Here is a 27,437-nt window from a genome sequence, read left to right as displayed (position 1 = left end):
GACAAGTTGGTTAATATTCTTTTTATTTCATTACTTAAAGATCACTGAAGTGTTTCTGTATTTTTTCTCTCAGAAGGCTGCATTCTATAATAGCTGGTGTGATTATTCCTGTGTACGTGTATAGACCAATTCTTTATTGTTAACTATGGCAAAATCCATAAGAAGCTGTTGGAAGGACAGGGTACAATCTCCAAATCATTCAAATTTAATGTTTCATTGTATCTATATTGAAAAGGAGCCTAAATTTACTTCAAAACCTTTCACAAACACTAGTAATGTAGAGGGCATTGTAGCTTGCATCTAACTAGTTGTGTGTAACTAGCCTGTTTCCTAGCTGATGGAGAGAATAGAGAGCTCCAAAAAGTATCTCATCAGTATATGATATGTACTTTTCTTAGAGAAGCATTAATCACCCTCCTACTATTAACTGTGGGGAGTTCTGTGCACCTGACATGAAGTAGATTATTGTATTTTTGTGTCGCATAAATTTTGATGCTGTAATGTATAGCAGTGGAGTTAAAGAAAAACACGAAGGTTGACTAAGGGACTGGACTACCTGTTGTACCAAGTAGATTGGCACTAGAAAGTTCTTCTTTGGTGTCTGCATTTTAGTTCAAGTTGTAACTGATCAGTATGCACTCAGAATCTTACTCAGAGATTTCTATTACACTGTACAAGTATATGTTTATGTATAGACATAAATATCTATGTATGTACATTTATAATTATACATATAAATTATTTCCATTAAATATTAAGTAAAAGGACAGTGCATAGATCTGCATATACTAACCTCACCCTAACACATATACATATAATGTATGTGTTTAGGTATGTCAAGATTTGAAAAAGTAATTTTTAAATTACAGTATTAATTCCATTTCAAGAATATAACATAAATTTTTCAGTGTCAGGTTAAACAAAGCCCAAGTGAGTATCTCCCTTATTTTGCATTAGACTGCTCACCTTCTTGATCTTCAACAGGCTACAAGAATTTATATGATCCTGTTTCCTGAAGTTTATTCGAGGACACCACATGCTTCCTCTTTGTTAGAGAAAGTATGTGGCTAAGATACAAAGCCATACCAGTAATAAAGTTTTAGATTCCTTGTGATCTATAGGCAATGAAGTCTTCAGAATAGTGATTGAGTCTTGTTTCTTCTGTTGCAGACAAAAGGTTCTTCAAGCATCACTCCATCTGGCACTCAGAAAAAGGTGAAGAGGACTCTGCCCAACCCACCTCCGGAGGAAGCAACAGCAGGAACTCAGTCAGCATATACTTCTGTGGGATCAGTTTCACGCAGAAGGATTTGTAGGACCACCACTATGGCCAGAGCCAAAATTCTTCAGGATATAGACAGAGAATTGGATCTGGTTGAACGGGAATCAGCCAAGCTTAGGAAGAAGCAAGCAGAGCTAGATGAGGAGGAAAAAGAAATAGATGCCAAACTGAGGTATTTGGAAATGGGCATTAATAGGAGGAAAGAAGCCTTATTAAAAGAAAGAGAAAAGAGAGAGCGTGCTTATCTCCAAGGAGTAGCAGAAGAACGTGATTACATGTCAGACAGTGAAGTTAATAGTACCAGGTCAACCAGAATAGAAACTCAACACGGCTTGGAAAGACCACGTACTGCACCCCAGACAGAATTCAATCAGTTTATGCCACCACAAACCCAGCCTGAGACACAGTTTGCCCCTGCTACAAGCCCATATGCTCAGTACCAGTATTCATCTCCTGCTCTGCCTACGCAAGCACCAACTCAGTTCACACAGCAGTCACATTACCAACAACAGCAGCCTTTGTATCACCAGCAGGTTTCCCCCTATCAGACCCAGACAGCTTTCCAAACAGGAGCTACTATGTCCTTTACTCCACAGGCTCAACCTCCACCAACTCAACAGCCATCCTATCAACTCTCATCACAGATGATGGTGATACAGCCAAAGCCAAGACAAACTCCATTATATTTGGAGCCTAAGATAACAACAAACTATGATGTGATTCGCAATCAACCTCTCATGATAGCACCAGTTTCAACTGACAATAATTTTGCAGTATCCCAGCTAGGCAGTAAGTACACTACCTTGGACTTAAGGATAGGATTAGATGAGAGAAACAGCATAGCAAGCAGCCCTATATCAAGCATATCTGCAGATTCATTCTATGCAGATATAGACCATCACCACACACCCCGAAATTATGTACTGATTGATGATATAGGTGAGCTTACTAAAGGAACAGGAACACTTGGTTCTGGTTTTAGCCTCCATGAAAAAGATCTAACCAAAACAGATCGACTGCTTCGCACAACTGAGGCCAGGAGAGCACAAGAAGTATCAGACTTCCTAGCACCACTACAGACTTCTTCTAGGTTACATTCCTATGTTAAAGCTGATGAAGACCCAATGGAGGACCCTTATGAGCTCAAACTTCTGAAACATCAGATAAAGCAGGAGTTCCGTAGAGGTGCAGAAAGTCTTGATCACTTGGCTGGCCTATCACAGTATTACCACCCGGAGGGCAGCTTCAGGCACTTTCCCAAGTCTGAGAAATATAGCATAGGTAGGCTTACCCTTGAGAAACAGGCTGCTAAGCAGCTTCCAGCAGCCCTCCTTTACCAGAAGCAGTCAAAACACAAGAAAGGTTTGATAGATCCCAAACTAACAAAGTTTTCACCTATCCAAGAAAGTAGAGACCTTGAGCCTGACTATTCAACCTACATGACTTCATCAAGCACGTCATCACTTGGGGGAATTACTACTAGGGCAAGGCTTCTTCAGGATGATATAACTTTTGGCCTTAGAAAAAACATCACTGACCAACAAAAATACATGGGGGCACCACTAACTTCATCCATTGGTGCAGGCCTCGGGGCTGCACTAGGTCCAACAATGAGATCCACATTACAAGATGAAGCAGACAAGTCTTATAGCAGTGGTAGTAGATCTAGACCCTCATCCCGACCCTCCTCAGTTTATGGGCTTGATTTGTCTTTGAAAAGGGATTCTTCCAGTTCTTCTTTAAGACTGAAAGCCCAAGAAGCTGAACCCCTAGATGTTTCGTTTAGCCATGCAACACCTTCTGGAAGAACTAAACCCACCAGTCTACCTATTAGCCAAAGCAGGGGAAGGATCCCAATTGTAGCACAGAACTCAGAGGAAGAAAGCCCACTAAGTCCCGTTGGTCAACCAATGGGAATGGCAAGAGCAGCAGCTGGACCCTTACCACCGATATCTGCAGATACCAGGGACCAGTTTGGATCAAGCCATTCATTACCTGAGGTCCAGCAACATATGAGGGAGGAGTCACGGACTCGAGGCTATGATCGAGATATAGCCTTCATCATGGATGACTTCCAGCATGCCATGTCAGACAGTGAAGGTAAATTAGGCCTCAGACTGGTATCTTACTATCACAACACAAACCCTCATTTCTATGCATGTGTCTAATTTTTGTTATACTGCAAAGACTCACTCCTCGTGTTCCTTGGTGCATCTTCTATGTAACTACATTTTTTTTTTAGTTTTTTGGTTGTTGTTGGTTTTTTATTTTACCCTAACAGCAGTTTCTGGATGATGTTACGCTACTCTGGCATGCTCGCTGTATTGTTGATTTGCATTCCTTTTGGTTTTGCTTGTGCATTTTCCTTTTCTCTTGTTATTATCTACTTTTCTAATGATAGTGTGTAGAATATTCTGTGTACAATGTGTGCCCTACCATCAGTCTTTATGTGGAGCCTTCTCCGGTGACTGTGGATCATTCAACTTATTTGCAATAGTTTTTGTTGGGATTTGGACACAATCTCCTAAATCCTTTATAAAAGCCTCTAGTGATTTTATTTGCATGAAATTTCATTGTAGAATTCAAGAGCCAATAATTCCATCTTTTGATGCACCACTTTAGATCTACATTTACATTGAAATAGTGTGTTCATTAAGTACATATTGTATGTTAGAACCATATAGAGCTTAACATGGTAGCAAAATAACATTCTACATACGGTTTGTTGAAAGCATCCTGTCATGTGGATTTCCGTGCATTCAAACTTGTGATGGTGTAAGATAATTTGTCATTTGGATGGTGCAAGACAATCACATCTTTCAATAAACTTTCATAAAGTATTTTACTTCTATTGATGGAGAATGCAGTGTAGCTGGTTTTCTATGCACCACGTACAATATGTCTGCCAAATAAGCACAAGAGTTTATCTCACTTAGGTTCGTGAAAGGAACCTTTCTGATGTATTATAAATGGTGCAATTAAAAATGTTTCTTCTAAGTAAGTACAGCAGAGTATTACAGCTGATGTTAAGTACTGAATAATTGCAAACTATGTATCACTTTTGTTTTAGTCAGTTCAGATTTAATATATTCTAAATTGTTTAAAGATCATAAAGCCAGACTGAAAGAAAATGAAATTAATATGTTCAAAATTGTACGCGCTCCCTTAACTTTTTCTTATGTGTATTTACTGCACAATAAAAGAGACTTTGCATGCGCTATATTGTCTGTAAATGGCAATGATTGTCTATAAAGACAGATTTGCATGATTATGAAGTAGTATGGTTTATTTTTCAGGTTTATATTAACCTCACTATTCCTTGTTGCATTATTACCTTTTTACATAAACTGGATCTTTCATAAACATTAGAGAAATGAAATCTATTTGCCTTCCCGGTACCACAATATATTCTGTAAATAGTCTCCTCATGAAGTCTGTGTTTCAGAGGAGGTTCGAGTCTGCCACCTTTGTTTGGTTTTTGGGTTTTTTTTGTTTTTTTTTTTTAATTTTATCACAAATTTTAGTATTCTCACTGTTCTTAGCACACACAGTTGTATAATTAAACCAAAAGTCAATTAAAAGAAAGACCCCAAGATGCAATTTAAATAGATAGGTGTTACCATGTCTCGACTCAATTTGTGACCATTAAGGGTCATTACAGGGTCACATTCTGCAACACACAGGACTTTCCTCCTGAAAAATAAGAATAATCAAACTGGACTGCAAAAACTGGATTTTTACCTCATATAAACAGATCATAGGGAATTGTTTTTCTGCACTACAGTGCATTATATATTTGTACAAGGCATACATGTTACATGTTAAGTTGAATCTGTTTTGGTTTTAACTTAACCTCTGATTAGTTAGACTCTATCAGAAGCATTCTATCATGATTTGATTAGTATTTACTAGATTGACATATATATCTGAATATCAGGGCTTCCCTGTTTAACAATATTGTTTCTAATTTTTCACAAGCTTTTTTTTTTCTTCTTGAGAAATCAAAACACATTATGATATTATCTTCAAATATGCTGTCTAAAAAGAAGCAGTTTGAGTTGCAAATAATTCCTGTAACATGAGTGTAAGATACAAAATGTTCCAGAAGATGTATTAGTTTTTCAAAAAGTTGTGGACTTCCTTTCTCAGGACTGCACTTCTCTCTGTAGTGCCCTGACAGTGGACAGTTGTTCTGGAACCCTGGCAGGTTGCATTCAACTTTAGCTTTTCATCTTTTCCCTTTCCCCCCACCCCCTTGCTATTGCATGGTGTTGATGAGATTTCATGAAAAGGAATCAGCCTAAAGCACAATCTTAGGAAAGTATTTCTTGTGCTAATGATTATCAGAGCTCAAGTTTTCATGTCTAAGTGCTTTTAAAAATGAAAAGTTAGGATATTAATGTTAAACTGCTTATATTCAGTCCAAATTGAGGCATGTGCTTGACTTGATGTTCATTTTTTAGAAGTTGTATTCCGTAGCAAATAACAGAAAATACAGATAGGACTGCAAGGCCAAACTTTCTGTTTTTCACTACATAACTTTAATAAACTGCATCTACATAGCTTTAGTACATCTTAAGAAAGAGTTTTGGCACTTAAGTAGTAACTACACTGGGATTCCAAGCTTCAAACAAGATATAAAATTGGTTTTATTATCAAAAGAACACAGCATCCAGATATCCTCATTGAAAATAGTGTTCTGAGCTTTTGGAACATTTATCAGTCTCCCAGCATTATGGGTGCTGTGAAAGCTCTGATACAGCAAGTAGTTATTTATTAACCCCAAAGATGCCACAGTTTTAACAAACTACAAGGTATGCTGAAGATGCTAATTTTCAAGAACACTGAAGCTAGTGCTAAATTGGATGAAGGTAAATAGGCCCTGTCAATCAGCTAAGGAGAGAGAAATTGTTCTCTTTCTTATATCAAGGATTATTTTTTCTCTTTTATATACTGCTTTGTTAATTCTACAACAGAAATGATTACTACAACACAACTGACCCTTTGTATTTTTTCACCCATGGAATACAGAGTGATTTCATCTGTGAGTGGTTAAGGTCAGGGATATCCCTGAAGAAGTTTCTCAGATTCCACTGCCTGGAGTCCAATCTCACCTTTTAAAACTGTTTCACTAGCAGCACAGGACCTTATTGACTCCAGCAGGAATTTTCACAGGTGGAGCAGTCTGAGTGCATACTGTTAGCTTAGAACAAGAGCATGTCCTCTAAAACTAGTGTTCGTTTTGACTAAGGCCATCAGAAAACATGTTGGCTGTTCTCAGGCTTCCAGCTGAAACAAATCTCAACCAATCAAGCCCAAAATAATGTGTATATGTACATGTGAGCGTGACATGTGTGTGTCTATATATGCATCCATGTTTTTAAAAAAATCATACAAAATGCACACATTTATCTCATTTTGAGGAGAAAGGTTGGTCAGAACTGCAGCATAAAAGTTCTGTGTATGTGCTAGCTTTTCTGTGAAATAAATCTAGCAGAATTAATTTCAGGTGAGATGGGGGGAGAAAAAAATTTGTTTTCTGCTCAGCTGGTGACATGGATTGCCATAGTCAGCACTATTATCTGGGATCAGAAAACTTCATTAGGTTTTTAATACAAGCCCCAGTAAGAAGTTCTGTCAAGATGAGTTACGGTGGTACATGCAAGCACTAGCCATTTGCTATAAATGTGTAAAGCATAAATGATGCGTGTATTAGATTGTCGTGGTTTATGGGGACCAGTTATTCAGTAACTAATTACTCACCATCCAATATCTAATCTTCAATAATGTTTATATTTAATGCATATATGCTGATCTATAGGATAATTTTTAAACCATTTGTAATAGATAAAATTTGTGCACAGTGAAGCAGGAAGAGACTGCATAACAAAGATGAAGAGTCTTTTTGCAAGACCTACTATAATACGGGATGGTTGTTTTTACTACAAATAGGACATATAGAAGGGTACTTTTAAAAAATTGTGCATATATTCTCCTATTCTTGGAGTAATTGAGTGCAATAGTCAGGAAAAAGTATGACTTTGTTTTTCCATTCAACTTTTTTTCCAGTCATTTGCTAAACTAAGTTGGTTATGTTTAACAACTAAATAGGTAGGATGTACACACTACCATTTTGCACTTTACATTCTGTGTTAAGGTACAATTGCATTCACTCCTTTACTATAGCAAAAACTGACCTTATTTTAGGTTTGTGTTTTCTAGAATTTTTGCTGAAACATACTGTTTTTCTTCTTAATTTTCAAATTCTTTATTATTACAACATAACATTCAAACTTTCATTGGATTATATTTAGCTATGTTTTGGTTTACATGGGCAGTGTAGATGGAAACCTGAATTTCATTTAGCAGAAATGTTACTGAACACATAGGACCCAAGAATCAGTAGGCATAAAATGGATTTGCAAAACTGATTTCATTGAAACAGTGCTATTTCATCCACAGCAAGTATCTAATACAACACATTTTATACCATTTTAAAACTATTGCAAATATAAAAACTAAGTGATTTATTGCATGAAGAACATTCTAGCTAACACTCTAGCTTTCCAGACACAAAGAAGATTCTTACTGAAAAATCAGAGGATGAAATTTAAAATGATAACACCTGAAAAATTTCTGCTTAGAATTAGAAAGATAATAGATTTCTTTTACTTTCTATTGTCTTTAATTTGGGATGACATGATTTAATAAACAGGCTCAGTTTTCATAGAACTAGTTTTAAACAATCTCCAAATTGAAAAAGTTCAGTTTAGGAAGTTAGTTTGTCAAGTAGCTGAAGATTTTGAAGGCTTTCAGGTTTTTTTTTTTTTTTTTTTTTTTTTTTTTAAATTTGACTCTTTTTTCATTAAATGTTTTAGAAATACGTGGAATCTACAGTGTATTTCTGAGCTATCAGAAGGGAAGAAATGGCTACAGCACTCAGCAGTAGATTTCTTCTGATATTTAATATCCATAGTTTCAACCTAAACAGAATCTTCTCACTCTGCTTTATTACTTACAGCTAAACTATGCCTCGATTCAATGTCTGAATTCTCACCTGTTACTTTGCTTTAGCTGCATGGCCAATTAATAACCACTATGCATGCTTGCTATGCACAATGCACATTGTTGCCCTTTGCCCAGCACTGGAACAGAACGTTTTACCTGTCCTTGGTTTTCAAAGCCTATCATCTCCGTCGTGAAGAAACAGATTGGTTTGACAAGCCCAGGGAATCTCGTTTGGAGAATGGACATGGCCTCGACAGAAGGCTGCCCGAGAAGTTGTCCCACTCTCGACCACCAAGTCAACACCAAGATCAAATAAGCTGTCAAGTAAGCCATTCCTTTAGTTTGATAAGTGTTTGAAAATTTAATCATCATAGTGTTCAACAGTGGACGGACTGTAGGATTAATCAAATTCCAGTAATTTAGTTGACGTGCTATTGAACCTGTATTTGTCATCAATACTTAATGATGGCATTAAAATAGCATTTCTCTGTATTTAAGTATTAATTTCATGCATTGTCTTTGACTTTCTGAAACATACCTTTAAGGAACTAAACTATAAACAGAACTATAAATATAGCAGGTATTTCTGTAAATAAAATCCATGGTTGGTCTGATTTTACCTTACCAGATTTATTCCATTCAAATTCAACCTCCTTATAGCTGTCTAAAGAAAAGAACTGCTTTTGTCCCATTTACATTAGCTTGCACTTTAGTTGGTCAATGTAATTCCATTCTGTGATCAAGTATAAAATAAATCAGAAAGAATGAATCAATCTAATAATTAGAATACCTCATTTATTGTAGTGAAAAGAAAAATACCATACTGTTTTTCAAATTTGATTATTTGAAATCCAGTTCAACTTAGTAAACCACCAAATACCCTCTTGGTATTAATTGAGTTTATAAATTTCGTTTGATATCTTTAAGTTCTTCACTTGATTATTTCAGCTGTCATTTTTACTGACCAACACTGATTACATTGTTTTCCAAAAGATGTAATGGAAGCAAGAGAAAGTATGGCATGGCCAATTTATTCTCCTTAAGAACTCAGCATGCTGTGTTTATTCCTCGATAGCACCTGAGCAGAATATCCTATTCTCATGCAGTGATAGGAACTATTTTGGCTGGTGAGCATATTTGACAATAGAATGTAGGTTTCATGAGGATTCTAAGTTTTATGAAGTAAGCTTTCAAATATCTTACAATACTAGCTGTGACTTACTTTTTTTTTTCTTTTGCCTATCTCTAGTTTAGCTTATTCACAGATTTATACAGCCTAAGTTGTACTGAGTCCTTGCTGACAAAGAAGGCTTTAGAAGATAATCTTTACAAGATAATCTTTACAACGAATCTATTCAAATAGCTCTCACAATGAACCAGCTTAATGGCAAGATAAAGGATGTTTTCATCTTCACAGCTCTTAATGTCAGTGGTAACAAAAACAAAACATGCCAGAACACATTCATCCTCATGAAAATATGCATTGCTCTTGACATACACAATAGTATTTGACTACTTCAGCATCATAACATAAAATTAAAAATTTACGTTAGTAATCACGTTGGCCCAAGAAGAGAAATACTGATAAGCTGATATGGACATGTTCAGTATTAATTCCTCAGATCCTTGCTTTGCCCTTGGAAATTGTTCCAAGACTTCTTACTCATCAAGAAGGTCTGATCTTTGTTTAAATAGCGCTGCACTAGGACTGCTTCAAGGACTTTGATCAAAGTTTTGAGGGAGGAGATCTTAAGGCAGCTAGAGTTTCTCAAATTATTTCAACAAAGAATTTTTTTATCCTCTCTAAAGCTACTGTACTATCCCCATGTTTGTACAGAAAGAGAGATGGTGCATTTAAAATCCTGCCAAAGGCATTTCTTAAAGTTTTTCTAGTTGGAAATGGGAGAGTGAGCATGTTCTGAATAGTTCTTTGTGCTGCTTTTACTATTGTAAGTTCTGTGAACAAAAACGTAAAGCTGCTGCAGAAGAAAAGCAGTGTACAAGAAAGAGCAGTTCCCCCTTCATCTCTTGCAATCCAGGTTAGCTACAGCACTTAACAATGCAAAATTATTTCACCATGTCTGCAGAAGTGAGAAATGACAGTTCTCACCAATTCAGCATCATCTGCATTGTCAAAATGTTGCTCAGAAATTGTGTATGTTAGGTATCTGTGAACATTTGAGACAATAAATGAAACTGATTTTCATACGAATACAGATACAAAATTATTTTAAGACAAGGTAAGAAATGTCAGAGTCATTTTAAATGTTTCATTCCTTAGCTTCACATTGAATTCTGAATTCGTTGCCCCGTGCTTTCTCTACTGTATCCACAAGACCAATTCTGCGCAGAGATGTCCAGCCTCGTGTTGTGGGGCTCCAGATGACAAACTGTTTCTCATCCTGACCATGTGAACACGTCCAGCTTCACCTGGAGCCATCCTGGCTGCAGAAGCTTTCTGGAAATCAATTAGGATGACTCTGAGTTAACCATTTGCACCTCTCAATATTCCATACACAGCACAAACCAACTGCAGAAGGAAGTATTTCCATGAATAGCATGAATCTCTTTGTCAGATCAGTCAAAGTTTCAAAACACACTGTACATTTGCTAAATTTGCTACTTGTATTTCTTTTTTTTTAAAAAAAAAAAAAAAAAGCTTTGCTGACTTCAATCATATTTGTATTTGAGAAGATTTTGTCTCACATGTGATACTCCAATTTACTTACTAGATGAAATCAGAATTGCTCAATTATGTCTCACAGAGCTTGTACATGTAAAGGTAATAAATAAAGCACACACCTTGCTTTTGAAGCAACTGTGCAGCAGAGTGACAAGCCTGAACTTCCAAGTTTCCACAGATTTCTTATAAATGAGGAATTAAGCTCACATATACTGTATTACTAATATTAAAATATATTTGTTTCTATAGCAACTTCTTTAACTCCACATAGTATTTTTAAATCACATTGAATTGCAGTGCAGTGTACTGCCTTAATTGCTGTTTCCCTGTGCAATGATTCTGAACTGCTTACCTGAGGAGAGTAAATGTGGTTTAAACCTAATCAATATGTAATCTGTTGCAGATTTCTTACTGATCCCTGTTGACCCTAGCAGTACACTTGGTCACTGCCAGTTAACCAGGGACTTCTTTTAATCCCCAGATATCACAACTTTTAGTGATTAATTTTTGTGAAAGTTATTTGCATATCCTGAAATAATATGACTGTTTCAAACAGGCTGTGAAGGAACACTATGAGGATGTGCCAGGGGAAAAAGGGGTCATGAGAAAAGATGCACAGTGAGATTACATCAACAGGAGACAAGTAGCTTCTTAATGGAGGGAGTTAAATACAGACCTTCCTGTGACTGCAGCTGATCTTTTAAACCCTAAATGATTAATAAACTCATAATAATGCCAGTGTATTGTCATCACTTCATTTTGGCAAGAGTATTCTGAGCACAAAAATAAATGTAGACTTCTATAGATTAAATCTTTGAAATATCATTCTCCTATGTCTCATCTTGGTCCTTAGAACTGTACCATTTCCTTGAAATAACACGTAACTCGTGCAATTTTAGGACATTAAATAATATTCTATTTAAGTATGGCGAAATATTTCATTTAAGAATGATGAAAAATGGGAAAAATGAAGTAAGCAGCAGTGTCAAAATGAGAATGTTTATGAAAGAGATCCAGAAGACTACTTGCGAACTTCTTTTCCAGATTCTACAAATCCAGAATACTTAGTTTTGATAGTTTTCCAACTCTCAAGGAGATTATATTGAATTTCTAGAAAACTACTTACTCTATTTCAGGCTTTGGGGAGTCATATTTTTATTTTTATCCTTTTTTTTTCATATTCTCTGGAAATAACGAAGAAATAAGAGTGTAATTGTTACAATATCAAATGTGTTACTTGTTTGCTGCCACCTCATTGTAAGTCTAGATAGAATTTAGCAGGCAGTTGTTCATTTTTCAGTCACTCAAATCTGTTATTCTCACTGAATGACAGAATGGCTTGTGTATCAAAATTCAGAGTGCAACACTCACCTCCACGAAGAAGCAAGCATCACTCCCTTTTCATTGCATTCATGTACAGGAACATTGCATTTGTTACCATTTTTCCCAAATATTTCTGCAAAATACCTGATCATCAGAGATATGTCAGTACAGAGATATTTGCACTGCTAGGATTTCCAGAGAACTTGGTATTCTTGCTCTGTGCAGAGGAAATGCAAAAGCTCAAAGAATCATGATTGCCTCAGCTATAGAATTTCCTGGTTCTGGCTGTCACCAGGCTTCTGTACTCATACAATGGCCTTTGGTATTCAGAAATTAGAACTGATACTCTCTAACTCATCAATCTGAATATCCTCCATCCCTTTAAGACTGAATTTCATAAACAACTACCCCCACACTTAAGGACTGAGGTTCAGCTTATCAAATTGTCCCAGATTTTGGTGGAAAGAGAGTGCAGCACTATTTAAAAGCAGGGCTTTCAGTGGCTGTGTTGCCTTGCTCCACAGCCCAGGTCATACTTTATAGCTGTTGTTACAGGCTTTGCTTGGAATATCAAAATACATTTAATGCACTTTAGTTCTACATAAATAAAACACTAAGGAAATTTACTCTTCTTAATTGTCCTCATTACCTGATAGAATTAACTGAAGCTTCCATAGAATTTCTTTATCAGACTAAAAGACAACAAGGAGAAAATAGAGTATATATTTAAATTGATTTTCTATAACAGTGGTAGAAAACCTCAGCACAATTATCTGTTCTTCATTCAATTTCTCAGAAGGGCTTAATGCTGAGTGATAACATCAAACATGACCAGAGCTAAAATTCCTGGAGGAAATGCTTTATACTCCAGTTTTCATTTAGCTCACTGGGATGGAGCCCTCAAGGGCTCTCTGAGTAATGTGCTGAAAAATGTGACGTGAGTCCTGTGTCAACTCAAACGGGATGCTTGGGGGAAAGATACGCTGGAGAGTTTAAATGTGCTGTAATCAGAGGAGGATAATGTTATCAGTGCTGACTGACTCATTGCTTGAGTGTATTGGCTGCTCCTGGAATGGTGAGGAAAGGATCTCCATGGCAAGGACCTATGGCATAATGCTGTGGGTTTTGTAGTGAAGGGTCAAGTCACCTTAAACCCTGTGACCTAAATCTAGGCTTGGAGGCTTTCACCTCCTACACTCCTGCACCCTTGAGTGATTGTGTGACTGCAGTAGGGGCCCTCTCTGTCTTCATGGTGATAACTGGGGGACAAGTCAACTAGAAGGCCCCAGGACATACATTCAGGTAATGGAAACCACCTTCTGAAAAAGTAAAAAATGCGAACAAATGCAAATACAAAGCGACTTGTGTTGTGCAGGGTTTTGAGTATCATACATTTCAGATAAATACGGGCATTAATGGTTAAATTAAAACCATCAAAACCAACATTATTGTCATTCCTTGCATACTCTGTTTACATCAACTCCTGTTCTTTCATATGTATTCTCCTGCCATTTTCAGACACAAAACCATTCTGAAGGCAAGTGCCTAATGTCATGTTCGATTTAAGCACCGATTCCCACCAACAATAGAAAATAATATGCTTCCCTGAATGTTAATAAACATTAATGCTTTTGTTCACAACTTTATGAATCACTAAGATTTATACTTATCATAAAATTCTGGAAATGAAAGTAATGAGAAAGTAATATACTAAAGCAGGAGACAGTCTATATTTTCTGATATATTTGTCAGTGAATTTTATACAATACGCTTCTGCATATTCTTGGATTATTTTTTACTCAGAAAGCAATTCTGCTAAAGAAAGACAAGATAGAGCAATACCGAATAAAGAAATTGTAAGTTTATGAGCTGCAGTGTTCCTCAATTAAATTTGAATTGCTTCCACCAAGATGGATCCCAACTAAGTATATGCTCTAGTATCTTCATACTGCTTCTCTTGAACTTTATTACTTTGTATTACTTCTTATTTGCTGAATTAAAAATAAAATTAGAAACATTTATTTTAAAGATTTTTTACAATTTTATGGAAGCTACACGTGATAAATGCATCATCATTTTTACTGTTGAACTACACTTGCTGATTTTAATAACTGGGAAAACAATGTCCCTATCCATTTATATGCATGTACAACTCATGGCACTGTGCACACTTTTACTAGCATTAAACCCTCTATTCTGGCAGAATTCCAGGGTAAGTCATAAAGTCTGCCTGATCTCTGTTCTGATTTATTCTGCAGTACTTGTCCTTTACCAAATTTCTCTTTCGGCTGAGGTAAATTATGGCTGAAACTACAGTATGCTATGAGAGGGTTTCATCCTTCTAGATGCAGTGCCATCCACTAGAAAAGAGACTGAATTATGACAAATGATGTATGAACTGCTCACTGTGGGACTTGACTTCTCTGTTTCCCCTCCTGTCACTTCTGTATGCTATCCATTAACATCATAAGGCTCTCCAGAGTAGAGACCGAATTTGAAGTGCTTAGTTCAGGAGGAGCTTAGTCCTTTTAAATGCTACTTAACCATAAATAATAGTAATAACCACCTGGCAGCAGGCTGCTGATACATTCAGACATCCATGTGTTCATACTGATTGACATCATTCCACCAGCTCCCGAATTCCACTGCCGGTCCCATTGACACCCAGCCATGAGCAGCTCCAGGCAGCTCTGCTCCCATCTCTCAGCCAGGGTACAGAGCTCAGGCTCGGCAGAGATGCTGGATTCTTCTGTGCTTCTGAAAGACAACAACTGCAGACAAAAACAGTGTGTGATAGATGTGAGGTGTGTGAGTGGTAAAACACTCTGCAGAGGTGTTTTGGTGAGAATACACAGCAATCTTCTCTGATAGATGGGCTGATACGTGCTGCTTGGCCCCGTCTGTACCCATCACATAGGGCAGGTAGAGTGACTGTAGCTGGCTTTTGAAAACACACTGCTTTCAGCTATGACATTTTGCAGTATTAGCCCAAGTGAATTGCCACTCATGATTATATAAGCAGTAGTCCTGTAAGTTTTAGGTCAGGCCTTTTAAAAAGCTTTTAAGATTTGATGAAGAAGTACATTAGTTCATTTTTCTTTGATAAAACTAGAACAGTAACTTATGGCTGTTTGCAGATTCACCACCATTTGTTTAGGTCCATATGAGCAGTATTTTATAACAATTACAGAGATTGTATGTCTTCTTATTCTCCTCTCAAACATTGTTTGGACAAAGGATTAATGCTAAGAAAAACTACAGATGACAGAAATCACCTTCCAGTCATTAGGAAATAAAAATTGAACTGCTGCCATACTGAAACTGAATCTCAGTTTTTTGGAAGCAAATATTGATTCCCTGCAGAAGGATTTTCTGATCAGACAAACATGTCTCGAAAGTCAGGGGATGTTTGAGTCACAGAGTTGTGATATTTCCCTTGATGAAATAAGTTCATTTGCTTGTTTCTGTTTTAACTGTCTAAAATACTTATTACAATTAATGTTATGTTATCTCTTAATGACATGCATATTTGTGTTCCTCAGATAAATGGGAAGCCCCTGCAGTATCTTTTCCCTCACGCAAGACTCAAACTACTGAGAGACCCAAAGGATCACACAGTTTCAGGTAAACAGCAACAACCCTCTATGAGACATTAATTGATTAGCATGATTGATGAAAAGTATTTGCCCTATTAAATTTTTTTCCTGTGTTTTATGCAGCAGAGATTCAGTGGTCATCTTACATTTTACTATTTGGTTGTAACGGAAAGCAGCAGCGCAGAAAAAAAGGTCACAACAACTGTTTGAGATATTTAAGCTATGTAGACATTAAGAGCAGAGGGAAAATCTGTTGTAATGTACATATCAGTAGTCTACTTTGCAATTGCTTTTTATATAACTGTATTCTTTTCAGGAGAAGCTTCGGTAATATTCAACAGGTGAATCAGAAAAATAGGTAGGCTTATGTAGGTATTCAGCAGGAATAGAATGGAGAATTTTATTCTTTCTGCAGAGCTACTGGGACTCTTCTACAGAAGAGGTTATTGGAAAAATAAGATTCCATTTTTCTGTGATATCTTCACATAGGGAAATTTTTCTCAGAATTTCAGATTTTTTTCTCTTTTGCCTAACTCATGCATATGTTCACATGAGATTCTGCTTGCCAAGGAGAAGAAAGTGGCAGAAGTTATGTCCATTCCCCTCCCAGCTGTGAGCAGGAGTGCAGTCTGACCTTTTAGGTATCAGGTTGCAAACCACTGCATGTTACAGATGTTGCAAGGGTAAGGTTTGTCTGATGGAACTTTTGGAATTGCACTCTTTTCGCATACAGTATTGATAAAAAATTAAGAGGTTTTTCGATTGTCTCCTTCACAGGTACGTGCTTTTAAGTGGGTTTGTTTTGGAACCATAAGACTTTCTTTCCATTTAAAGAATTGCAGTAGTGTGTGTCAAACCCTGTTTCTCTGCAGAAGTAATTACTGTCTGCCAGCTTTGGTGTTCCCTTGAGCATTAACTAGAAAGTGGCATCAACTCACTTGAATTGCTAAATATTGTTTACACAAGGTTTCTGGCAGTAAAATCTTGATCACTCCCACTCCCCACATCTACCTCATATTTAGGGTGTTACATGAATTTTCAGTATATGTTATCAGGCATTTTCTTACTAGTCACACAGTGTAACACCCACTAAAGATTTTGGAATACATCAGGACCCTTCCACCCACGCAGCACCATTTGAAAGCAGCATCCAGCTCCTCACTTCTGTCAGCCTTCCCTGCCTGGGGCCTTGCAGCCAACAGGAGTATCCTCCTGGAGACTTTTTTGCCTCGGGGAGTGATGAGTCATGCTGTGATCCAAGCTGCTCTCTTATGAGAACAAGTGGAATGACAGCCACACAACCTTGTGTAGTTCATGTCTTAATGTTGCTGAAGGCCCGAGTCTCCTGTGTCAAATTACTTACACTTAAAATGTTCCAAATTCTCCACTAGCTGTGCTGCTGGCAACCATACATCAGGGGAAATACCTTGTAAGTGACGATTGGACAACCAAGGTGTAGATATTGGTTTCCCACTTATTAATGCTCTACTCAGCATGAGATCACACAGGACTGAATATTGCCTCAAGGTTCCATAGCCCATGCTAAAGCTCGCTTCTGTAGCTGTGCTGTACTGGACTGCTATGCCAGCTGCCGTCATACTTTTGGTTTGTGATCCAGGTAAATCCCTGAAGCCCTGCAGACATATACGACTGTGTGGAGTGTATACAGATTTCCCTACAAGTATTAGAACGCTGAAGTGCAGATTCTGCAGAGGAGTGAAAGGGTGAAACAAGGTACCAGTAGGGAGTAGGTGAACAAGAAGATATTGTCATGTTTCTCACTCATTGTACATGTTTTAGGTACTGTAACTTCTTGACTTCACAACTTGCTCCTTCCCCCAACTCAGAGCACAGGAATTAAAGCAGAAAAGCTCTTTACCTGTGCAGTGCTTCCTGCTGAGCCTTGAACTTTGAAAGTGGGCTCTCCCAGAGCTGCACATGTGGTTTTTGTTTGCTTTAAAAATTCAACTTTGATTAACTGGCATCAGCAAACTTCTAGTAAGTCTCATTAGCCAGACAGTGAGGCAGACTTGGAAATCTATTACAAAACAGAAATTTCTTAAAATAATGGTAAATCAAACAACATACACTCTGATTCCTCCACAGCTTCTTCATTTAATCAGCTAGACACCAATGAAGTTTTTGTGTATTAATCTAGATGCTGTAGTTGGATGGCTGGCTGGTTGGATTCTTTCTTTTTTTCTTGGTTTCTTCCCTCTCTCTTGTTCTCTTCCCCACCCTTTCTCCATCCCCCTTTCCTCTCCCTCTGCCTTTCTCCCCTTCACCCTCTTTCCTATCAAAAGTACCAACTGAGGTGTTGAATCATTTTTTGTTTATCTCTTCACTATATACTTGTTGCATATGCACAGGAAAAGTGTACGTTAGGAAAAAAAAAACAAACTTGATAATGCCCAAGGCTGGACCTGGATCTCCCCAGAGGACAGCCAGGCAGTGTGAGTCTGTCCAAATATTCTTGCAGCTGCCTTGGATAAGACTCTCTGAATGGTTGAGTTCCTGAACTCACATCTAGGACTTGTGTTCAGGTCCTGTGTGCCCACGGCAGGGTGTGCATCATCCATTGGCTCTGATTGTCTGACAGTACGCACAGAGCATCCTCTGTTCTGGCTGTGCATAAAAGGCTGTCCTATGTGGTCTTTTCAACACAAGCAAGAATAGTTTCTGCTGATCATTTAAATACTGTACATGCAGTTTGGTCAGTTTAACAGCAGGAACAGCCTGGAAAGATTCCTGAAACTGCCAGGTTCTCCATGGGGAAAATAGATCAACATTTAAGTACAGACCATTTAAGTGTACCTTAAGTAACATGTGCTGGGTAAGCACAAGCACAGCATGAGTGTGTACCAGCTATACCACAGCTACAAGTATAGGACAAAACAAATTTCATCCTTTTATTACCATCAATAATTTGAATTCCAGCTTGACCTCGGATTTCTCCAGGAATGGGTCTCTGGAGGCAGCCTGTTCCAGTGACTCAGCACCCTTATCAATAAAAGTCTTTTTCTTATATCCAATCTAATATCTCACCACATGCTTACCATATTGGAGCTTACTGTATGATAAGGGTTTCAGAAATTGTCTCAATATAAATATCAATAGTAAGAATAATCCCAATTCCTATAAAATTCAGTCTCTCTCATTACATATTCTGTGCACATGAATTCTATTTATTTGCTTTCTTGCTTAATGAAAGATACAGATGCCTTTGGTGTCTCTTATGTAATCTGGCATAATTTTGCACACTGAAACATTTATCAAATTTTAGCATATAAATGAATTGTTTAAGAATGAAAAATTGTTATGGCAAGAGAACAGTAGCTCTGAATGAAAAATGAAAGTGTACTCTAGCATATGCCATCATCTAAAACTCACAGCTCTTCTGTTCAAGGTACGCACTGTCCCTTCCTCAGGCAAGACTGATGGATAGGAAGGAAATGCCAAGGATTTTCTCTGCAAAGACAAATAATTTGCATCATTAAAAAAAAAAAAATAAATAGAATTGGCATCATGGTTCTGGTGAGCAGTCAAAGCAAGGATGGCAGTGATCAATGAATGATAATGTATCAGTACTTAACACTCCAGAAACTCACTGTTTGCTTTCACTGAGATTCCCTTGATTCCTTTCGATCCTTTAGCATTAACAGAATAAGTACTTTTTTATTCTGCCGGCATTTCCTCTTCTGGTTTTCAACACTTCAGAGTAATATTTGAAGAAGGCAAAGGAGGACATGGCTGCTGATGCCATTAAAATGTGGCCAGACTCTTTGGAAATGTTGCAAGGAGAAAAAAATACATCCTGTTCTTCCCAAGGTAGATGAATCTCAATAGGTCTGTACATGAATGTCAAAATAATTCTTGCAGGTTTGTCTCACTGGGGACTCAGTCACAATTACTATCCCCTTTCCAAATATGGGATGTCTTGTGCTTCTGAGAAGCAAAACGTACCTGTGGGCAGGCAGGCTGTCTATGTTCTCGAACATCCTCTTCAATTCTGATGAGAAAAAAAGCAAAGAAACAAATCAGAAAAAGCTGTGATCTTTATAGTAGAGAGAAAAAAAAGAAAAAAAGAGAGAGAGAGAATTAGACTGAGTGCAGAAGATTGTGTCCCTAATCTTCACTCTAGCAGTGATGTCAGTGAAACAGCTAATAGCATGACAGGGTACCTGCAAGGCTGCACACACGTCAGAGATGCCTCATACTCTCATAAGGGCTGTTAATTCTTGTACCCAGCACCACATTTCTTAAGAATGCCAACTCATGGGATACTTATTCAGAGAGAAAAGAGGAGGAGAATTAGAAGTTCTTTTTTGTGTCAAATCTACACAGCTACAGTCTCTGAACAAATAACCCAATATGTTTAGACTTCTTTCACCTTCATATTTAGACTTCTTTCACCTGTAAGTTCTTACAGCAAAATACTGAAGTGCAGTGAATATATGATGTTTAATCAAGGAAGAAAACACATTGTCTACAGTCATAGGCCATACTGAATATGGCATACTAATAATGGACTTAGGGTAAAAGTGTAAAAGTTGTCACTTGTCCTCAGACTCTTTTCACAGATGATTGCTTATCTTTTTTCTATGCTTTAGCATTGTGAAGAACTAAGATAATAATTTGCATTAAAAATATCCTCCTCCAGCAGTCATTTGTCACTAGGGAAGGATCTAATCTGTAATTAATGACCATAATTCCCTCAAGCACTCTCTGCTTATCAGAGATGTGGCACAAAAGCTAAAATCAGTAAAAAGAAAGAGACAGAGCTGTTACAGCCAGGCTACCATATATTCTATGTTTATGTTCCTTTTACCTGAACAAACATTATTTGAAGCGCACTAGTGTGTGTGTTTAAAATGATTCCTGTGAAATCTTTTTGGCAGGTCCATTTGTTCATACACTTTTCAGTGTATGAATACCTATTTAAGAAAGTTTAGGGAGACCACAAGATGAGGAGAAGTAACTGGGAGATCAATCTGTCTACTGATAATAAAGGTGCAATTTGCTTTCATAGCTCTAATGCTGAAAAGGATGCAGAAGCAGATCACTGCAATTACTGAGAGTTAGAATTCTGCTGAGCCCTCTGTTTCTCATTGAAAGCCAAAAGGAAAGCAGGCATGTAACAGTGAGATTGAAAGACACTGAAATAGCATCTGTCAATTTCTAACTGTGTCTAACACAGCTCAGCACTTTCTCTTAAAGAACTAGAAAAGGAGATACTCAGGAAGGTCTGTCATTGATTGGATGAATGTCAAGGACATTAGGGCAAAACTGACAGAAGTCCAACTAATGAAAGTTAAATGCACAGAGATACCAGATTAAGGTTTCACTTCTCAGGGGAGATATGAATGATCTTAGCAACTCTCAGAGGGAAATGAATACCCTGTGTTCCCATCTTTGAATACTTGCTATGAAAAATAGTAATTATACTATTATAACTACATTAGAATGAGGCAGTTAGAAAGGGCAAATAACACTATTTTTATTTCTTGATTATAAAGGAAGCACAAAGTGTCTTAGACTAAGATTTTGGTCCTATAGAGATCTTAAGTTAGATGTGATGAATGCCTATGGCTATAATGAAGAAGCTATGGAACAATCAAACTAAGTGGGGAAGACTGAATGCTGAAACGACCACATTGCTCCACATCACCCAGTGACAAATACCCCTTTGATTTGGATACATTTTCCAGAGCAGGGTGCTGTAACATTTTGAGGATGATTGCCTCCTATTCTCTATTTATTTCCTCAGTTCTCTGAAGTGTGTTAGGTGTGCAATTTCAGGAGGTCTGGCAGCAGGATGAATCAGGTTAAGATTTCTGATTTTACAGGTCACTGAAATGGAGAAAATTTAATTCTCTAGATATGGAAATGAAGAGTTCAGTATTTAAAGCAACAATGCAGGTAAACATTTTATCCTCATCCCTGTCACAAAAATGAGTATTTTAAGGGATTAATTTTACTAAGCAGCTAATTGACTGCTAAATTATTTAATTCATAAATCATTTTCCTTCTGTAATAGATATTTCAAGATTTTTTTTTTAGATGTCAAACTTATATAATACAAATAAGATGCAGTGTGCAAAGTGTCATTGTGCTGATATTCTAAAATAGCAACCAACCAAACAAGAAAAACGAACTGAAAATCACTTTGTTAACTGCCCCATTTTAAAGTGTAGAAGCATTATTTTTCTGTGTTTTATTTTGTTTTCATTTGATTTATTACCTGCCTAAGCTGGTACAATAGAAGTAATGGGATGTCATTACCTAAAGTCATAAGTTTAAATCCAAGGCAGATGAGAGGTGTTTGGATACAGTTTATAACCTCATTCAGTAGCGTCTGTTATCATCAGGGAGAGAGCATGTGAAATGAACTGAAGGTCTCAACATGTGTCTTAGTGGACAGTTCCCTGTTTATAGACACAAAGCTGGCCCAACTCCATAGGCTGAGTGGTTGTAAGAAATGAACTATCAAATGGCAACTCCATTCTTGCAGTGGGACTGCATGAACAGCTGCACTGTGATGCCTCTTATGAGAACACACATTAAGCTTCTGTCTGTCCTGCTGCCAGCTTAGGCACTTTTCCAAGCAATGAGTCAAAAGTTAATTTGAAGCTTAATGACAAAGGAATTACAATTCCTTCACTTATTTTCTGCAATTTATATTCATATCATATCACTTCTTTTAATTAATTAAACACCCCAAACGTGTAGTATTTTTCTCATTGAAAAGTTCAGGTTTTTTTTCAAAGAATTAAGTGGCTGCAGGTGTTATCTGTTTTGGAAGAAGGATATTTTACACTGAATGGTTTCATAAACTATTCCTCATTCATGACAGTTACGTATGCAGCACTGTATCAGTTGATTCCCTTGTGCAGCAGAGCCATTTGGTTGAGATATTCTTTTGATTTTCCTTCGAGAAGAATTGTACTGAGGCATTACTGGGTACCTTTAAAAAACAGGCAGTGATATCTTCTACAGATTCCTCAAAACGTTGACCATGTGCCCCATATGTCGTGGGGACATAAATGTTCCCCACGATACGCACACTCTTCAAAGAGCAGCTTTGGTTCAGCCATTGCCAATACACATTTGCACAAATATCACACAGATTTTCTTTGCTTTAAGAATTGTATTGGGAAAAAAAATATGTTTGATTAGTTACATAAACACCTGTATACAGTTTGTATAAGTCTGTAGTACCAAGAGACATTATGCAATGTTTGTAATAAAGGGTCAGCACACAAAGTTGTAGTTAAGAGAACTTCGGTTGAGAACTAAGAATATACTAAGAGAATTTAGTATAAGGTAAGTCTTCAAGCCTTTACTTGTTATTTTCGTTAACAAAATATAGTGTCAAAGCATGGAAACCTACTTACAAAATGCTTAAACAAAGCCAAACAGTTTTAAGTTTTGGTCCAAGATGTTAAGATAACTGGTAACATTCTCCTAGTACTAACCTGTTATTTGCACTGTAATAAAAAATCAGTAATATGCCAGATTCATAATGTACTAATTAAGTTGTGACAAATGAGCAGAGCATAATTTATGTAACTCTTATGATGAGAGAGTTGACTCACTCTATGTGAAATATGAATCAATTTTTTCTCCTTGTTAAGTAGACCATTAACAAAAAACGAAAAGCAAAACCTAATTCTGTAGAATTAAAAATGTCTTTTTTTTTTTTTTTTTTTTCTTTTTTAATGAAGCCAAGTATGATTGACTGAAATACTGTCTGAGCAGATTAAAGATTGTCTGTTATGGTTCATTCTTGTAAGAATCTGTAATGTTTTGTGAAGCTTTACATTTACATGTAGTCAGGATGTCTGGACAATGTGATGACTAAAAAGCTGTTCAGATGGATTTAGAGAGCAGTGGTTAATGGGCTGTGTTTTTCCAAGGGCACATAATGAATCTGAGGACTTGCATCATTTCATATTGTTATCAGTGATGTGGAGGAGATGATGGAGTAAACTTTCATAACTTAGAGATGGCTTTGGATTATGGAAAATTCTTGAGGTCAGGGCTGCCATTTAGAGGGACCAAGACTGACAGAAGGAATGGGCCAATAGAAAACTTGTAAAATTGAAGGATAAATACATATCCCACCCCTGAAGAGAAGAAAACCCGTACAATGTCACAAGGCAAGGACTGTTTGGCTGGGAAGAAAATCTGCAGAAGAGGCCACTGGGAAGGTCACTGTAGGAAGTAAGCTACACACTGTACACCCTAGCAGAAGAAGAAGGCTAGCAGCATCCAGGGCTGTTACCAGAAGCATTACTCTGAGTTGGACAAGTCTATGCATCTCCCTGGAAAAGACTTTCAGCAGGTATAAATTATCACTCCTTACAAGTGCAAACCTTTCCTAAATGCAGTAAATATTAGAGCAGTCTCGTTAGGAGGTCAAACACAACTTTTTTTAGCACTTTATCATGGATGGCAGAAGATGTGTAAGAAAAGAGGACAGGAGTGCAATGTTCTCATAACTTCCAGCAGTCTGGAAGCCATGTTCAACCATAGAAGCAGTGAATGCTTCTGTGAATTTAATATAGAACTACTTCTTCCTAAAAGCCTTAGTTTATATGTTATAGTGAAGCCAGTATACACATATATTACTTACTACGTCATATTTACATTAAATCTGTTGCTGTCCCTTAAATAGCAAAGGCAATTGGGATGGGAGAGTTCAAAACATCTTAGATAATTGAGCACAATTGTCAGTCAGTGGCATGTCTTGCACCAGTGGTGTCTATCAGTAAACATGCATGAGTAATCTTACTCTGATGTGACAAATTATCCAAAAAAAAAGCTTGTCTCTTGTTTTCTAGAGATATAGTAAGTGTCCCAAGAAGCTAAATTAGAAAGTACTTTATGATCTTTCAGAATGAAAACCAGTGTACAAACCATCATGAAACTCTTTCTCAGCTGATATAAATCAATGTTATGTTAATAAAACATCCAGAATATAAATGAATTTCATCAGCTCAGGATTTGGCCTCACGTATACTTTATGCCTTAATTATGAATGGCTAAAAGGTACAATAACTGAGAAAATTTAATCATGCTTTTAGTAAACAACTTCATTTAAGTGAATTGCTTGAATTGAGCTTAGAAAATGCCAAAACAAATCTCTCGAGGACAATCTTGAAAATGTTTTACCTATCCTAGACAACCACGCTTTGATATGGCTCGTCATAGTATGTGTTCCAAATAATTGTATAGCAATAATAAGGCAAATAAAAATTTATCCTGGATTTGACTATAAGCATTTATTTTCCTGTTGCTTTCCAAATGCCTGATCTAAATTATTTTTGCTTGGTTTGTCATATTTCCTTTCAGTCTATTCTCTAGACTTTCCAAATTGTTTCATTAAAACAATATGTAAATAGTTTATTTTTCGTCACTTTTAAATCTGAACTCTTTGATGAGAGATCTTTTTATTTCATTGTTTCCCGTGGCTGACAATTCTATTGATACAGACAGTGGAATGTGATGTAAAATTGTTCCCACAGATGAGGACCTACCAGAACTCTATCATATGTCTAAATTATTGATTTGTTCTTATTGCTGCAGCATGATATTTTGTCATATTACAAAATTGATTGTACCTAATATCTCTTTTTCATTTCTTATCCTCGTGCATTTTTTTAATGGCTGCCACTGCATCTTGTCCAAAAAAAGATCATTATTGTCCTTTTTTGCTATAATTCAGCTGTCTGGTTTCAAATTTTGTTTTTGAAAGTGTTAGAAAGCGATGAAGACCATATTTGGACTTTTTTTTACGTCCCTTGGCAGTATGTCTATGCTTCGGGTCTTGGATTTGAAACAAAAAACTGAATTTCTGTGCTGAAACATAAACATATCTTCCATTCCAAATTACACAAGGACACTTGTCATTGTCCTCATGGGCATTTTTCAATTCAAGTCCAATTCAGTTTTTTCCAGTTTACTCTGTAAAGATTCAACTTCAAAGCACATAGAAATCAAGAGAAATAGCTAATGATTTTCAACTACTGTCTTGAAGGGCATGATCTTAGGCACTAGAAATCCAAATCAATACATTTATACAGATATAGAGGCCTCTGCCTCTATATATCCAGATGTAGACATATCTTTCTAAAATATCATACTTTCTAAAATATATATTAAAAATTCTGAAAGTTCTATATCTGGCTGTGACTTGCATATTTGAGTCATATTTCTACTGACTCTCTTACTTAGAGTTTCTTGTGCCAATTCATTCAAACTTATGTGAGTTTGTGATCTTGAAGAATACGCAAAAAAAGCATAGTCAGGACCCTAAATTCTGAAAGAGCAAACTTTTGGCTATTCAAGAAATTACTGAATGAGATCCTGTGGGAAGCTGTCTTTTGGGACAAAGGAGAAGTTCTGAGCTGGCAGTGTATAAGGATAATTTTCTGAGTGCACAAGAGTTCTCCATACCTCAGTTTAAGAAAGACAGGAGGCAGGAAACCAGCATGGCTGATCCAGGAAGGACCTGCTGGTCAAAATGAGGGAAAAGAGGAACATGTACAGGCTGTAGAAGCAGGGATTTGTGGCCTGGAAGTAATATAGGGATACAGTCCAGATCTGCAGAGATTGGATCAGGAAAGTACAGATGGAACTGAGCTTGGCAAGGGATATGAAAAATAACAAGACTGGATTCTACAGGTACAGAAGAGATAGAAAGAGAGTGAACACCCTCTGATAAATAAAAAGAGAAAACTGGCTACAACAAACATGGAGAAGGCTGAGTTACTTGATGAGTTCTTTGCCTCAGTCTTCAGTGAAAGGCTTCCCATCTCTCTCACATCCCTGAATGCGTTAGAGGGGCTTGAGGGAGCAAAATATGTCCTATTTAAGAGAAGAGCCAGTTGGAGACCATTTCATGAGACTGAATCTGTTTGAGGCTGGATGACATGTATCTCTGGATCCTGAAGGAACTGGCTGATGTGATTGCCACACCACTCTCTATTATATTTAGAAAGCAATGGCTGCGAGGCAAAGTAACTGTGACTTGCAGAAAAGGAAATACCACTCCCATTTATAAGAAAGGGGGAAAGGAAGTCTGGGGAACTAGAGGCCAGTCACCTGGGAAGGTCATGGAGAAGATACTCCTGGAAGAGATATTGAGAGATGAGATGAAGACATAATCCAAAGGCAGACTGTGTGTGACCAGTCTGCTGGCCTTCTGTGATGGAGTGACGATAGACAAAGGAAAAGCAACTGATTTTATCTACCTAGACTTCTGCAATGCCATTGACTTGGTCCCACCCCAAATACTTATCTCTAACTTGAAGATATATGGATTTGAAAGGTGGATCATTCAGTGTATAAAGAACTGACTGGGAGGTCACACTGGGAGCATTGTGATCAGCAGATGTATGTCTGGGTGGAAGGCAGTGGTTGCTTTAGAAGAGTGGTTTCTTTAAGAGGACTGTGCTGGGATCAGTACTCTTTTAGCATCTTTGTCAGTGACATAGACTGTGGAATTGAGTGCACACTCAGCAAGTTTGCATGCAACACTAAG

At 37.1% G+C, this 27,437-nt stretch overlaps 1 protein-coding gene across 7 annotated transcripts in view; it reads left to right on the top strand.

Moving 5' to 3' along the window:
* Positions 1 to 27,437, top strand: part of PCLO (piccolo presynaptic cytomatrix protein) — a 311,224-nt gene that overhangs the window by 171,034 nt on the left and 112,753 nt on the right. For all 7 annotated transcript variants that reach the window (XM_052680947.1, XM_052680949.1, XM_052680948.1 and 4 more), the window contains exons 7-9: positions 1,171 to 3,382; positions 8,466 to 8,614; positions 15,839 to 15,920. In XM_052680947.1, coding sequence (XP_052536907.1) covers positions 1,171 to 3,382; positions 8,466 to 8,614; positions 15,839 to 15,920 — 2,443 coding nt within the window. The remainder of the gene's footprint in view (positions 1 to 1,170; positions 3,383 to 8,465; positions 8,615 to 15,838; positions 15,921 to 27,437) is intronic.

This window comes from Tympanuchus pallidicinctus, unplaced genomic scaffold, assembly GCF_026119805.1.
Source record: "Tympanuchus pallidicinctus isolate F22 unplaced genomic scaffold, pur_lepc_1.0 scaffold19, whole genome shotgun sequence".
NCBI classification, from domain to species: domain Eukaryota; kingdom Metazoa; phylum Chordata; class Aves; order Galliformes; family Phasianidae; genus Tympanuchus; species Tympanuchus pallidicinctus.
This window is presented reverse-complemented; position numbering and strand designations above follow the sequence as displayed.